Consider the following 16,989-nt stretch of genomic DNA (forward strand, 5'->3'; position numbering starts at 1 on the left):
GAGCGGAGTTCTCTTTCCTATACTACTAGAGTGCTCTGCAGTGTTGAGTGGAGTTTCAAGCTGTGTTGATCAGTTAGATTTCAAGCACCCTCTGTAAGCCATGAATTCATCACAAGCATATAAATGGAGAATGTCACTCCGGTGTTTTCCCTTGCATTACATGACCACCTGCCTCTGTTGGGAATTGCTTCCTGGTCTCAAGTGCCTCCTGTTTTGAAACTCCATAATCATTTCAAAAGTGTGACTCCACTTTACATGCCTGACAGGAAGACAATCGCAAGATCAGCCTTCACCAGCGTCACATTGTCATGTGAAGCTAGACGTACTGTGATGACTCAGTTTAGTGAGACACAGGCTGGTGAAAAGATTGAAGAATGTAATGAAAATGACTTGTAATAAATGCAAATGTATATGGTCATGTGAAATGTCCTGTGATCCACAAGACCTCTGTAAGCTGGTTGAGAGTGGCATATTACGTTAATTCTTGAATTGTTTGGCCGTCAAGTGTAGAAAGACGTGTCTGAGCACTCCACTAATGGAGCCTGGTGCTTTTGGCACAGCAGACAGACAGACAGAAAGACAGACAGACAGATAGACAGACAGACAGGCAGACAGACAGACAGATGGCACACTGGTCTCTGTGTCAGCAGAGCAGGTTTCAATCCCCAGTCTGTCTCTGGATTGTGTTAAAAACTATTCCAGTGAGGTGTTCTAGTTTTGGAGCCTAGTGTGAGTGCCAGGCCTCACACCCAGACACCATGCCATAGTTCTGACAAGCAGCTCTGCCAACTAGGCAATAAGGTCAGCTGGCATTCCCATGGTGCCCCATCGCTCCAGCTAGCTCGTTGTTTCCAGCTGACATAACGAGCGCTGATGATGGGTGGCACAGTGTACGGACATGGCTAGATTTTCAGCTAATTAACTTTATCTGGGATATGTCCTGTGACAGTGATGTAGAGGAGGTGACTGAACCTATCGGCATTTCTCACCACTCATCCAATTGTGGTGAGACCTGGTGTGGGCATTCCTTTGGGTATCAGTGATAGCAGGGGCTCAAGCCCTGGCTACACAGCTCCTCAAGGGAGTTTAGACATTTAAGGCAGGACAGCCCTAGCTGATCACTTCTGGTTCCTGTACTGACTGAACCTGACTCACCTCTGTCCTCTGTCTCCCCTGCCTCCCCTGCTTCCCCTGTCCCCTGTCTCCCCTGCCTCCTCTGTCTCCTCTCTCCCCTGTATCTCTTCTCCTCTCTCCACTCTGTCCCCTGTCTCCTCTCTCTCCTCTCTTCCCCTTTGGCCCCTCTCCTCTCTCCTCACCTCTCTCTCCCCTCACTTTTCACTTCTTTCCCCTCTCTCCTTTCTCCATGTTTTCTCTTCTCTTTCCTCTTCTCTCTTCTCACTCACCTCTCCCCTCTCTCTCCTCACTTATCTCTCTCATCTCTCCTCACTCCCCTCTCTCGTCTCTCCTCTCTCTTCTCACTCGTCTCTCTCTTCTCTCTCCCTCCACAGGAGCGAATCTTCCTGACACTGTCCAACTACATCTTCACTGTCATCTTTCTGGCTGAGATGATGGTAAAGGTAGGTGACGGAGCTGACATTTGTAATGTGAGGGTCTGTTGCATCAAAATGACACCAGTAAACAAATTAGCCTCTGCAGGAGGCCGGCAGACTCTGACCCCTTTAATGTACACAGCAGCTTCAATTAAAATCAATGGTTATGTTTTTTGCTAACCTTCGCGTAATTATGTTAGGAATGCCTGGTTTTAGACCATTGTAGGCTGCAGTAGGTAGACCTTGTTTAATGGTTTGAGTTATACAGATAGAAACATAGCATAAAGTGATTCAGAATGCTTTAGAATTGAGTTATACAGATAGAAACATAGCATAAAGTGATTCAGAATGCTTTAGAATTGAGTTATACAGATAGAAACATAGCATAAAGTGATTCAGAATGCTTTAGAATTCATTTCTGATGTTTAACAAGTGAATGTAATAAATAAATAACAGAACAACCCTTTCATGCATGCGACATCATGTGGGGACGGATACAAAAAACTCTCTTTTTCCTGCTTTCCTTCCTGTGTTTTGACCCCTGTCCCTCTGCAGGTGGTCGCTCTGGGCTGGTTCTTTGGGGACCGGGCCTACCTGAAGAGCAGCTGGAACATCCTGGACGGGCTGCTGGTCCTCATCTCCATCATCGACATCCTTGTCTCCATGATCTCCACCAGCGGCACCAAGATCCTGGGCATGCTCCGAGTGCTACGCCTGCTGCGGACCCTCCGCCCCCTCAGGTACCGGAACAGTGCAGGGGCACTGAACACAGGGACTAGACAGACACAATGCAGAGGCACTGAACACAGGGACCAGACAGACACAATGCAGGGGCGCTGAACACAGGGACTAGACAGACACAATGCAGAGGCACTGAACACAGGGACCAGACAGACACAATGCAGGGGCACTGAACACAGGGACCAGACAGACACAATGCAGGGGCACTGAACACAGGGACTAGACAGACACAATGCAGGGGCGCTGAACACAGGGACTAGACAGACACAATGCAGGGGCACTGAACACAGGGACTAGACAGACACAATGCAGGGGCACTGAACACAGGGACTAGACAGACACAATGCAGGGGCGCTGAACACAGGGACTAGACAGACACAATGCAGAGGCACTGAACACAGGGACCAGACAGACACAATGCAGGGGCACTGAACACAGGGACCAGACAGACACAATGCAGGGGCGCTGAACACAGGGACCAGACAGACACAATGCAGGGGGACTGAACACAGGGACCAGACAGACACAATGCAGGGGCACTGAACACAGGGACCAGACAGACACAATGCAGGGGCACTGAACACAGGGACTAGACAGACACAATGCAGGGGCGCTGAACACAGGGACCAGACAGACACAATGCAGGGGGACTGAACACAGGGAACAGAGAGATGCAATGCAGGGGCTATCAAAATAAAGGTGCAATGAAAACGGTGTGCGCTACTCCCTAAGGCATGGAGGTCCTGCTATATACACCTCGCTCACTATACATTAGTGGGATCTGCAGTCCCTGAACTAATCTTCTCTGTTCAATTATAAACAAACACCGACTCCGATTGCAAGAAGGGCGGTCGGCGGTTTCGCTTTCTTTATCTTCTGATCCCGGGTCACTCTCACGGCAATCAGGATTATACCGCCAGGTCTCCATGTCCAGGTAGCGTGGACCATGTTCAGCCCATTGTCCTTGGTGTTGCAGCAGCCGCATAAACGGGACCTCTTTATACCTGATGCCCCGCTGGAACACACCTACCTGCTGATTATCCAAAGCTGACAATCACACACAGTAGAGGAAGTAGAGTCAAGTCTGAAGTAGAGTGCCCCCGAGCTACTGGGAAGTAGTGGTGGACACATCGATCTACAGTATCGATATTTCAATCCTAAACAGAGATTGATGCAAGTATTGGTCAGATTGGATTACATAACAATGCTCTGTATACAATATTAATTATGTCATGTCACGGTTATGCAGTTAATTTCTGTCAAGAACAGTCTTCTTTTGCATACAATACAGAATAGCAGCGCTCTTATTTGAAGTTTCCAATCTCATATCAACATTGTGGGATTGTCTGGTGTTGTATGCTGAATCATTTGGGTCCTTTAAGACCTGGCTTGACAAAAATGAGTTTTGTGATTTTGTTAAGTACAATATGGGGACAGAAGTGCAGCATTTAAAAATCTGCAGGGAGCGATCAGCATATCCGTGAGTAGCTTAATAGAATAAAAAAAATGAGAGACACGCTCACCATAATGTCTGCATGGTTTAAATAGGGTAATGTGAGGTTTACACAATAATTTTACTGTAGTTCATATTTACATGAACCACAATTATTGTGTTAGCTGTTTGTACTTGGCAACAGCAGGTGGCATATCGTTTATTTACTGTGGCAATAAAAAGTAGTCTATTATGGTCTCCCCAGGGGAAATTCAAGTTACACTCAGTGCAGCCTCTTCCCAGCCCAGACATCAGCATCGCTCTGGGACATCTGTGATGGAAACAGGCCCATAACGCTCTTTGTTGCCTTGGTAACTTCTTATGTTTTTTCTTAAACAATTAGGAAGAGAGAGAAAAAGAGAGATTTGAGAAATATTGATGTACGCACTCAGCAGGAAATCAAATTATTTATTGTGAGACTTGGCAGCAGAACTCTCAACATCCAGGTCTCCCAGCCCTTGACCCTTCAACTCCGGGGTGGGTGATGAGGTCATCGTCATTGTGTGTTCTGTGCCTGCTCTTTGGAATTACTACTAGATGTTTCCCACAATCATGTTTTACACTTTCTGATTCATTAAATAAAAGTTCTCCCATAGTTTAGCCTTCAGTGTGCTCCACTTCACCAGACACCAGTGTTGGCTCAGCAGTTGGTTTACATTATCTAAGGTAGTAAGCTGCAGGCACACAAGCTTCCTTTCTTTAAAGGTTTCTATCCTTAAAGATATATAGCCATAAATTAAAACAGACATGCTCCTTCTACTGTCTGTAGGTATGAATGGGGGCTTTGTTTTAGCTCAGGGAAGAAAAAGTGAAAGGCTAGCAAAGGACAAAAAAGGAGATGTAACATCCCCTCCTTTGTTAACATTGTGTGCCTTCTCATACTGATAAATAGGGATGCTAGTTTTCCACATTAAAAAAGTCATAATGAAAATCTGTGTTTTTACATGATTGAAATAGTAACATTGAGTTTCCCCCCTTGCCACAATATCCATAGATAAGCAAGCAACAGGATCGGGTGTATTTATTGATACACATCTACAGGAGAGCCTGTTTATAAACTGCAGTACACCGGAAACTCGACTTGTATGTTTATGGAAACGTTACCAAAAAAATATGACAAATTGTTCCACATCAGTGAATTCCAAGCATCCCAGCTAATATTTTCAACATTGGCCTGTGACAGAACAAACTGTTCGCAAATGCAGAAGAATGACAGAATATACAAATTCCACTTGCATTTTAACTGATTACAGTGGGAGAAGATTTTGAGCTGCTGTTTACTATATATATAGTGTGCTGGGTCGCCGGTTCACATCCAGTCCTGCTTAGCAGTAAAAAGATAATATTCGGGGTGTGGGACGTCCCATCAGCACAGTCTACCGGGAGTTCCTGGAATGGTTTCCAATAAGAATGACATCCCAACTCATGACAGGTCACACTCGCAAACGTGTGTAAAGATAAGTGCTACAGTGGCCCACACCACAGAAACCTGGACAAGGCACACTTTCCACTGGCACAATGTGTCAGGAGCTACACATTATATACACATACTGTGTGTGTTCTACATTTCCTGATTCCAGCAGTGCCCCTCATCCCCACTGTTAGTGCCCCCTGCTGGAGACCGGAGGAGAGACATAGGTGCTGTCCTAGTCTTGTTAGACAGCGCTCTGTTAGTCACACAAACTTTTCCAGGACAGGCGAAAATAAACAGCTAATTCAAAACACATGTCCAGGGTAATCAGGGGAATGTATTTTTAGAGTTCCAGAGAGCTGGGCTTTTGTTTACACTTTTGCAGATCATTATTTTCACGTTTGAGTTGCTTTGAGGGGCGCGGGGGGACGGATGGGGATCTTATGAGGAATATTTATTGCTTTGTTAAACCAAGGCGCCCGAGAAACTGCTTGGCTTGCAGACACTGGGCCACGTTTCATCAACTGGAATGCTGCTCCAGGGTATGTACTGTGGCTGACTGGGGGAGGGGGATCCCGAAATCTTGGACAATATTATTCAAAATACATTTTGAATCAAAAGAATAAAAGAAAAAGTAAACAACAACACTGATTAATTTAAAATGATATCATTTGCAACTTGAAATAAGAACCCATCAATGAATGGAGTGTACATACAATCATATATGGATAATTTTTTACATATAAGTTTTATTTTGTGGATTGTACAATGACTGTCGTGGGCCTGCCGGTTTTAGTGTCAATTTGCGGGTCTGACCCTCGAAATGTGGGTCACTTGGGTGGTCTGCAATAGCGGGTGTGTTAACACACAGCACTGTGATGCATATCAGTTATTAGAAGGGTTTATTCTTCACTGATGGCTTCTTTAATATGCCTGTCAACTCAAGAGACTCATAAAGGTATTTAGCCACCTCAGGTTGGGAATGTGTCATTATCCCCATTCCGACTCCTTATATACTAACTACCTACCATTTCTCTTTTATCAAGTATTGTGCCAGACTTGTTTCAGACTGCAGTAGTAAAACCCCTTCTTAAGAAGCCTACCCTTTATCCCATTGTTCTTAATAACTACAGGCCTATTTCCAATCTCCCTTTTCTGTCCAAAGTGTTAGAAACAGTAGTGGCTGGCCAACTCAATAGATTTCTTGATGCACAGAATATTTCTGAGAAACTTCAGTCAGGTTTCAAGCCTTATCATAGTATTCAGACAGCACTAACCCGAGTAGTGAATGATGTTCTGCTGTCCTCTGACCTGGGCTCACCTTCGGTCCTTGTTTTACTTGATTTAAGTGCAGCTTTTGACACCGATGATCACTCTGTTTTAATTGATCGTCTTGAACATTTGGTGGGATTATCAGGCACTGTCTTGACCTGGTTCCGGTTTTATCTCGCAAACAAGTTTCAGTTTATAAAAATTGAGGAGGAGACCTCCTTTTTATCAGCGGTTACTTGTGCCGTCCGTCAAGGATCAGTTGGATGCTGGCTTACTGTCTGTACCGATTATTCAGAAAAAAAAACTCAGGTGGTAGATCTTTTAGTTATATGGCACCTAAATTATGGAACAACTTGCCTATCACAATTAGAGAAGCCCCTTCAGCCAATGCCTTCAAATCTAGATGAGCTGATATACTCTTGTCTCTATATTTCAATTGTTGCTCTTTTTAAAACTAGACTAAAAACACATTTTTATAATTATTATTATTATTATTATTTATTTCTTAGCAGACGCCCTTATCCAGGGCGACTTACAATCGTAAGCAAATACATTTCAAGTGTTACAATACAAGTAATACAATAAGAGCAAGAAATACAATAACTTTTGTTCAAGCAAAGTGCAAGTGTGACAAACCACAATTCAATAATACAGCAGATAATAGTGATAGTTACATCAGGATATGATTAAATAGTGATAGTTACATCAGGATGTGATTAAATACAAAGTACTACAGGTTAAACACTTGGCAGATTACAGTATTCTGAAGTACAGGATTAAATGCAGTAAAATAGGGGGCAGATAAGAGCAAAATAAAGCACATTTACATGAAGGGTGATAGTGTCCCAGGATACAAACAGAGGAGTTCTACAGGTGCTCTTTGAAGAGGTGAGTCTTGAGGAGGCGCCAGAATGTGGTCAGGGACTGGGCAGTCCTGACATCTGTAGGAAGGTCATTCCACCACTGCGGAGCAAGGGTGGAGAAGGAGCGGGCTCTGGAGGCAGGGGAGCGTTGCGCAGGTAGAGCTAGTCTTCTAGTGCAGGCGGAGCGGAGAGGTCGAGTGGGGGTGTAGGGAGAGATGAGGGTCTGGAGGTAGCTGGGTGCAGTCTGGTCAAGGCATCTGTAGGCTAGTACAAGAGTCTTGAACTGGATGCGAGCGGTGATCGGGAGCCAGTGGAGCGAGCGGAGTAGTGGAGTAGCGTGGGCAAAGCGAGGCAGAGAGAACACCAGGCGGGCAGCAGAGTTCTGGATGAGCTGGAGCGGACGGGTGGCAGACGCAGGGAGGCCAGCCAGGAGGATAATATAACTTATATATCCAAATTTTTTACCCTTTTTAGATATTTTTGTTTTTATTCTGTTTTTTGTTGTTTATTATTGTTTTTTTTAATATGTATCGTTTTTATCCGTGTAAAGAGCTTTGTGGCGACCTGTTGTGAAAGGTATATAAAAATAAAATTGATTGATTGATTGATCTTGGTATCCCTGGCTAGATAATCAACCCTCTTCAAAAACAGATTTCAATAATCAAGTGAAGTGGCACCCTCAAAAGTTATGTGCGGAAGCTAAATGTGATGAACCCTTTAATTGGGGATTGTACAGAAACCAGTATGAGAGAGCGAGAGAGAGTGCAAGGAACAGAACGGGTTAAAAGGTGAAGGCAGTCAATGATCATGTGTCTGTTTCTTCATTGTTTTAATAACTAAGATGTCCCATATATCACTGTGTAGATGTATGTAACTGAATTGCACAGCACTCGTTACAGTATGTAACACAATTTTTGTTCCTGGGTAGTAAGTGTTATTTCATAATTGCTTATGCCTCAAAAGTATAGAAAATGGCTATTATTCCCCACAAACTTTGCTTTTGTGACCAGGACAGTGATATTTTGAAATTTACCTGTTTCCAAATTGCGAATTTTTGTTCACATAAAGTCAGAAAAAAACAACATATGAATCCAAATTAACATGTATTTATACTAAAGTAATACAAAAATGACTACAAAAGATTTAGAAGTGAGTAGTTTTTCGAGATTTACGATTATACTGTAAATCACTTTCACGAATCAGCCCCCAAATGTAGTCTCCCATCATGTTCTCGTTATACTGTCCTTGGTAGCGGCGTTCAAAGTCCAGTATATCCTGGTGGAAGCGCTCGCCTTGCTCCTCCGAGTACGCTCCCATGTTCTCCTTGAATTTATCAAGATGAGCATCAAGGATATGGACTTTGAGGGACATCCTACAGCACATTGTGCCGTAGTTCTTCACCAGAGTCTCAACCAGCTCCACATAGTTTTCGGCCTTGTGATTGCCCAGGAAGCCCCGAACCACTGCGACAAAGCTGTTCCAAGCCGCTTTCTCCTTACTAGTGAGCTTATTATTATTATTTATTTCTTAGCAGACGCCCTTATCCAGGGCGACTTACAATTGTTACAAGATATCACATTATTTTTACATACAATTACCCATTTATACAGTTGGGTTTTTACTGGAGCAATCTAGGTAAAGTATCTTGCTCAAGGGTACAGCAGCAGTGTCCCCACCGGGATTTGAACCGACGACCCTCTGGTCAAGAGTCCAGAGCCCTAACCACTACTCCACACTGCTGCTTCTTGGGGAATTCATTGCACTCCAGGATCTTCTTTATCTGTGGTCCGACGAAGACACCGGCTTTGACCTTTGCCTCAGACAGCTTGGGAAGAAGTCTTGAAGGTACTTGAAGGCTGCTGACTCCTTATCTAGAGCTCTGACAAATTGTTTCATAAGGCCCAATTTGATGTGCAGTGGTGGTATCAGCACCTTCCGGGGGTCCACCAGTGGCTCCCACTTGACGTTGTTCCTCCCCACAGAGAACTCGGTCCGCTGTGGCCAGTCCCGCCTGTGGTAGTGCGCCTTGGTGTCCCTGCTGTCCCAAAGGCAAAGATAGCAGGGAAACTTGGTAAAACCGCCTTGGAGACCCATCAGGAATGCCACCATTTTGAAGTCTCCTATGACCTTGATGTCATCTCAGAAAAATGCAGATATGTATCCACTTAGGCAGCTGGAACTAAACTGAACTGGTGGGCTTAAGGCCACTGTATTTATACTACTATTTATATTACTGGAAAGTTCTAGAAAGTTCTAGAAGTTACTCCAAGTTTACTCAGCACTGAATCTATCTGGAATGTTCTGGAAAATAGGTAAATTTCAAAATATCACTGTCCTGGTCACAAAAGCAAAGTCTGTGGGGAATAATAGCCATTTTCTATACTTTTGAGGCATAAGCAATTAGGAATTAACACTTACTACCCAGGAACCAAAAAAAAAAAAAAAAAATTGTTACAGTGTTATTGCTCCCCTGGTGTTTTTCCTCATGCTGGTGTTGGGCTACCTTGCCTTCATTTTCAAATTGTTTTATCTTGACATAGTTTTACAGCAAACTGTGCCTGTGACAGTGTGGCTCATTTTTAGGCTAATTAAGGAGGGGCTACGATAATATTCTGTGTGTCAATCATAAAAAGAAAAGTGTGTAAATTAAACATGCATTGCATTAAAAAGGGTGTTTACAAGGACTTTGTAAGATGTTACTATGATATTACAGAAACGTTCAGATTTGACTTACCTAGTCGAGGCTGCCCGGCTCTGCTTGTCTCTGATGATTTGTTAAATGTTTCCGCTAGTAGTAATTGCATTGAAGTTTATTTTGTGACTGTTAATGTGTGCTTCATGCATTTATCCCTCGTCAGCAATGCAATCTTCAGTATCAACAGCTTCACTGGAATATGAATAAAACCAAAATGTTGACATCTTTAAGTTCAAACAAATAGATATATATGATTCTTAACTCAAAATCAGTTCCATTTTCAAAGAGAGGTTATAACTGCTATAATTATAGTCAGATTATCTTTGTATTAAAATACTTTTCAAGAGCATGATTATATGATTTTAAGGAACGCAAGAGAAGGTTTCACTGACGTAGCTGCAGAGAGAGCTTGGTGCTGTGGTTTTATCAGCGACCGTCTGGAGATGTTTATATCTCTATACTGTACTTTATATTTAAAAGAATGTACAGTAAAAACACATTAACCTGCTTTGAGATTATTCAGAGAAGTATGTTGTGAAATTCCTAATAATGTGGGTTTTAGGAAGCACTGATGTAGCTCTGTGCCCTTTTTCTGGTTGGCTTACCGAGTTCCATTTGCTCAGTATTATTTGTTCTGAAGTTGTGTGATAAACATTATATTTGACACATTTTGACCCAGTGAACTGGCACTGGCTTACCCCCTCCACGTGTTCCACACCTGGATCGTGCATTTCCCAAATCTAGAAAAGTATAGTATAATGACAATATGATGACATCAAAATTCTAGAAAAAGAATGTTCCAGTCTTCTAGTGCTTTCACCTGAGTTCAGGAGCTGCTCTTCAGGTATAGTTGACTGCCACAGACTTATAATACGCAGGCTAGATCAGCCCAAGTGTCAAAGTGACAGATCACCCATAATGGTAATTAACTGCTGCCCTCTATGGGTGGAAACGTTGACGATCATTTTCCACCACCTTGTCCTGTCTGCTGCCAGCTGGTGTAGTTCACATGCTTTCCATTTCTCTCTCTTAGGTCCACCAGTATTTGGTCCAGATATTTTTGTCTCCCTTTTGCTCTCTTCCCTTCAATTTTACCAGTTAGGCTCAGGTTTTCCAACCCATTCCTCCTTAAAATACAGTGCCTTGCGAAAGTATTCGGCCCCCTTGAACTTTGCGACCTTTTGCCACATTTCAGGCTTCAAACATAAAGATATGAAACTGTAATTTTTTGTGAAGAATCAACAACAAGTGGGACACAATCATGAAGTGGAACGAAATTTATTGGATATTTCAAACTTTTTTAACAAATAAAAAACTTTCAGTGCAGCAAACTCTCTCCAGAAGTTCAATGAGGATCTCTGAATGATCCAATGTTGACCTAAATGACTAATGATGATAAATAGAATCCACCTGTGTGTAATCAAGTCTCCGTATAAATGCACCTGCACTGTGATAGTCTCAGAGGTCCGTTTAAAGCGCAGAGAGCATCATGAAGAACAAGGAACACACCAGGCAGGTCCGAGATACTGTTGTGGAGAAGTTTAAAGCCGGATTTTGATACAAAAAGATTTCCCAAGCTTTAAACATCCCAAGGAGCACTGTGCAAGCGATAATATTGAAATGGAAGGAGTATCAGACCACTGCAAATCTACCAAGACCTGGCCGTCCCTCTAAACTTTCAGCTCATACAATGAGAAGACTGATCAGAGATGCAGCCAAGAGGCCCATGATCACTCTGGATGAACTGCAGAGATCTACAGCTGAGGTGGGAGACTCTGTCCATAGGACAACAATCAGTCGTATACTGCACAAATCTGGCCTTTATGGAAGAGTGGCAAGAAGAAAGCCATTTCTTAAAGATATCCATAAAAAGTGTCGATTACAGTTTGCCACAAGCCACCTGGGAGACACACCAAACATGTGGAAGAAGGTGCTCTGGTCAGATGAAACCAAAATCGAACTTTTTGGCAACAATGCAAAACTTTATGTTTGGCGTAAAAACAACACAGCTCATCACCCCGAACACACCATCCCCACTGTCAAACATGGTGGTGGCAGCATCATGGTTTGGGCCTGCTTTTCTTCAGCAGGGACAGGGAAGATGGTTAAAATTGATGGGAAGATGGATGGAGCCAAATACAGGACCATTCTGGAAGAAAACCTGATGGAGTCTGCAAAAGACCTGAGACTGGGACGGAGATTTGTCTTCCAACAAGACAATGATCCAAAACATAAAGCAAAATCTACAATGGAATGGTTCACAAATAAACATATCCAGGTGTTAGAATGGCCAAGTCAAAGTCCAGACCTGAATCCAATCGAGAATCTGTGGAAAGAACTGAAAACTGCTGTTCACAAATGCTCTCCATCCAACCTCACTGAGCTTGAGCTGTTTTGCAAGGAGGAATGGGCAAAAATTTCAGTCTCTCGATGTGCAAAACTGATAGAGACATACCCCAAGCGACTTACAGCTGTAATCGCAGCAAAAGGTGGCGCTACAAAGTATTAACTTAAGGGGGCTGAATAATTTTGCACGCCCAATTTTTCAGTTTTTTATTTGTTAAAAAAGTTTGAAATATCCAATAAATTTCGTTCCACTTCATGATTGTGTCCCACTTGTTGTTGATTCTTCACAAAATTACAGTTTTTTTATGTTTGAAGCCTGAAATGTGGCAAAAGGTCGCAAAGTTCAAGGGGGCCGAATACTTTCGCAAGGCACTGTATGTCCTAGAAATGTAAGCTATCTTGTTCTCATTTGTGTCAAGATGTTCCTGGTGGTGTTTCCTGTGTTAAGTACGTCTTTCTTTATATTTATTTTTAGTCCCCGAGCTTCACTTGCTTCAGGCACCTTTTGTACTCATTTTTTACTTTGTCTTCTGAATCTGCAGCTAGTACTGTATCATCTGCATATCTAATATTATTTATGTTTCTTCCACCTATTGTTATCCCCTCCACATCTATTATACTACGTAAAATCTTCTCTCCATAGTATCCAGAGCTATAGAAGTTCAAAAAGATTTATTTCTATGTTTCATAGACTATGAAATACCTTTTGATAAAGTATGACATACAGATATGATCCATATGTTAATGGAGGTCGACATTGATGGCAAAGACCTAAGACTAATAACAAATCTATATTGGAACCAACAGACAGCAGCAAACATAGAAAATAACCTAACACCCTGGACAAGAATACCTATTATTCTAATTATTATTATTAATAATAATAATAATAATAATAATAATAATAATAATAATAATAATAATAATAATAATAATAATCGCAAGTTGTTTTGAATGATTCTCTTAATTATAGATGCCACATGTTATATACACTGTAAAGAGTAAACTGTACTACTACAGTAGTCTCTCAGCGTGTAGGAACACCTCCTAAGAGAACACTTCGCCTAAGAGAACACCCTTGTGGTGTAACAGATTTTTCCCCATTGTAAATTCTCCAGCTAAAGGAACAGGAACTTGGCTTAAAAGAACACCTTCTTGGCACTGATAGCGATTCGTTCACAATGGGTACAGTATCGTGATAGTGTCTTGAGGAACACTGATTGGTTTATTAAATCTTTCCAGAACCGCCGTCATCTCATTTAATTATTTTGTATTCTGATTTCCACGAGTGCACCTCATCGCTACAAAATGGCATGTAAACAAACGGCAAAATGCGCCGCTGTTTCTTTTGCTACACAAAGTTGGAAATTGTTCGAGCTCTTGGAAAAAACCTGAATCAGACACAAGTCGCTGAGCAATTTGGCGTTTCCCATTCTGGTGAGTTGCTTCACCATTCTGTTAAGTAATGTGCATGCCTTGTATATTGCTGCTGCATTTTGTAACATGTGTAGGGGTGCTGTGTTCATTTAGTTTGATAGTTAGTCTATTAACATTAAGTTAATCCTAAGTGACGCCCATTATTTTTGCCTCTGCCATTGTGATAGCCTGAAACACACCTACCAGCTAATTTCATAGTGCATAGTGATTTAAGCTTTTCAAACACATTGTTTTGCTTTAGTTTTTATTAGTTTTATTTAGTTTGTTACTTTATTATTATAATTTATTAACATACACTTGCCTATTATTTTGCTTTTACTTATTCAGTTCTTTTCATATGTAGATGCACGTGTGTCATGACAAGTAATACATTCTGATTCTTTTAATTATGGATGACACATGTCATATATTCTGCACATGTAAAGAGTAAATGGTATTAATGAACTGATGGTTCCAGACAGGTAATTACAGTTTCAATGTCAACAGATTCAATTTAGTCTCGCTTATAAACAAAAAGAGAGAAACTAATTAGAGCTGATCAACTGAAGAATTAAACAGCTGTTCAATTCTGAAGTGTTTCATCCTTTCTTAACATCTCAGTGAAGCATAGTTAATGGATAATTGATTCACACACGCAAACACACACACACACAGTGTTTTAAAGGTCTGACTGTCTGCTACAATGCACTACAGACAGACATACAGACAGACAGACATTGCATTCATCTCTCAAGACCAGGGTTGAATCCTCAGTCGCTGCCTTTTAAATCTTTAGACATGTTTCATTGAACTCTGAAATTTCTAGAGCTTTGTTGAGGCTGCAAGGGTGCTTCAGAAATACAAACTGAATCTAAACCACAACAAGCTATTAAACCAGGACCTTGCTCTCCCATAATAAGAGGGTATGGAACTTAGGGTATGATTTATTAGTTTCCCTTCACAAATGTAAACAGGCCTTATTATACAACAATTACTCTATTACTGTCAAAATCATTCTGACAGTTTAAATGGTTTAACAAAGCTTGTGTTAAAGGACACATTGAGCTGTTTAGACTAATTGGTGTTAAATCTCCCGCAGCCTCTGTCTTCCGGCCCTCCTTTCCCCGCGGCCCCCTGTCTCTCTCAGCCGCCTCTCCTGCAGTCTCTCTCAGCCCTCTCTCTCAGCCCCCCTTTCTCACAGTCTCTCTCAGCCCTCTCTCTCAGCCCCCCTCTCCCCTGTCTCTCTCAGTCCCTCTCTCTCAGTACTTCTGTCTCAGCCCCCAGGCCCTCTGTCTCTCTCAGCTGTCTCTGTCAGCCCCCTCTCCTGCAGGCTCTCTCCCCAGCCCCCTCTCTCAGCCCCCCTCCCCTTGTTTCTCTCAGTCCCTCTCTTTCAGCCCCCCTCTTTCCCTGTCTCTCTCTCTCCCCAGCCCTCTTTTTCAGCCCCCCTATCCATGTTTCTCTCAGTCCTTCTCTCTCAGCCCCCCCCCGGCCCCCTGTCTCTCTTAGCCGTCTCTCCGGTAGTCTCTCTCAGCACCCCTTTCTCCCTGTTTGTCTCTCCCCAGCCCTCTCTCTTTGCCCCACTCTCCCACAGTCTGTCAGCCCCCCTCTCACCCTGTCTCTCTCACTCTCTCCTCAGGGTGATCAGTCGAGCTCCAGGGCTCAAGCTAGTGGTGGAGACTTTGATGTCGTCCCTGAAGCCCATTGGGAACATCGTGGTGATCTGCTGCGCTTTCTTCATCATCTTCGGCATCCTGGGTGTGCAGGTGGGTGAGGGGCTGGCCTGTGGGGAGAATGCACATGGAGGGACAGACAGACAGGCAGGCAGGCAGGCAGGCAGGCAGACAGGCAGATGGACAGGCAGAAAAATATGATAATAAATAACTAGAAATATATCAATGGAGGCAGATTGACTGACTGACAGACAGACAGATAGATAGATAGATAGCTAGATAGATAGATAGATAGATAGATAGATCAAGGACGTAGGTTTGGTTTGAACATTGGTGGGGACACAATTTTTTAGGGGGGTGGAGTCGCGGTCGCTAGGGGGGTTCAGGGGTGTGCCCCCCCGGGAAGACATTTTTTAGGAGACAGCTATTAAATGGTCACTTCTGGTGGCTTGAAATGAATGACGAGGATAATCTGATTGACATGAAGTTGGCTGGTATACACTTAAAACACTATGATAAAGTGGCCCTCCTGGAAGCTGGTTTGACATCCCTGCTATAGAATTACTAATAACCTGAATCATAACCTATCCCAGCCTTACTGTAAGCTACCATTACCCCTACCACTACAAGCATGCACGCTCACATGCTCTGCCTACCTCTCCTGTGTCTGTGCTGCTGCTCGTACCTGGGTGCATTGCTTCATTCACCTGATAAAATAATAAATTGATGCATGTCATATAGAGAGAAAATATATGGCTATGCTAACTTTATTTGCTGAGTATTACAGCATTAGTCTACTATCATATCACAATGTGCCTCAAACAATAATATATCTCAAAACTGAGTCTAACACTTTCACTTTTATTATCACTAAGCCGTTGCAGACCTCACCTGCGACCCTGTTGCTCCACCTGCCTCTGTACTGCTTTTACCAGGTTGTACTGCTACATTCACCTGATAAAATGATAAATTGATGCATGCTGTTTAGAAAGTATTACTCTGCTAACTTCATTAGTAAATTATTTTTTCATTTGCTATGAGAATCATTATCAATTGTGTTTATTACTTTAACAACATCTTCCTATTTACACTTTGACTTTTTGTAAATAAAAACTTCCTTATGTCCATCTTTATTTTTTTGGCTGCCATTATGCTTTAGTCACCTAAAGCCAAATTGAAGTGATTAGCTAACGTTAGTTGCTTGACGATATCAAAACATGCTCACGCACACTGACACACTCTCTCTCTCTCTTTCTCTCTCTCACACACACACACATAATGATTAGCTGTGAAATAAGCTAGCTAGCCACCAAGGACGTGGGGTTAGCAGCTAGCAATGGGTCGCTAACTTAATAAACCTACTTACCTACCCATTAGGTAGGTAGGTAGGTTTATTCTCTCAAACTATGTTGCTGACGAGCTGACAATACCTTCAGCCGCGGTACCTGGCTTTCATTCAGTCAGTGGCTCTCACTCATATCAGACTGACCGGCAAGCTGCAGCTTCAGATGAGCGTCTTTCCAGAGTCCAGCC

At 42.6% G+C, this 16,989-nt stretch overlaps 1 protein-coding gene across 12 annotated transcripts in view; it reads left to right on the forward strand.

The window, feature by feature from the left end:
• cacna1g (calcium channel, voltage-dependent, T type, alpha 1G subunit) overlaps positions 1-16,989 on the forward strand; it is a 160,869-nt gene that overhangs the window by 88,579 nt on the left and 55,301 nt on the right. For all 12 annotated transcript variants that reach the window (XM_034039010.3, XM_034039015.3, XM_034039013.3 and 9 more), the window contains 3 exons: positions 1,509-1,577; positions 2,106-2,290; positions 15,423-15,549. In XM_034039010.3, the coding sequence (XP_033894901.3) occupies positions 1,509-1,577; positions 2,106-2,290; positions 15,423-15,549 (381 nt within the window). The remainder of the gene's footprint in view (positions 1-1,508; positions 1,578-2,105; positions 2,291-15,422; positions 15,550-16,989) is intronic.

This window comes from Acipenser ruthenus, chromosome 17, assembly GCF_902713425.1.
Source record: "Acipenser ruthenus chromosome 17, fAciRut3.2 maternal haplotype, whole genome shotgun sequence".
In the NCBI taxonomy this organism is placed as follows: Eukaryota; Metazoa; Chordata; class Actinopteri; order Acipenseriformes; family Acipenseridae; genus Acipenser; species Acipenser ruthenus.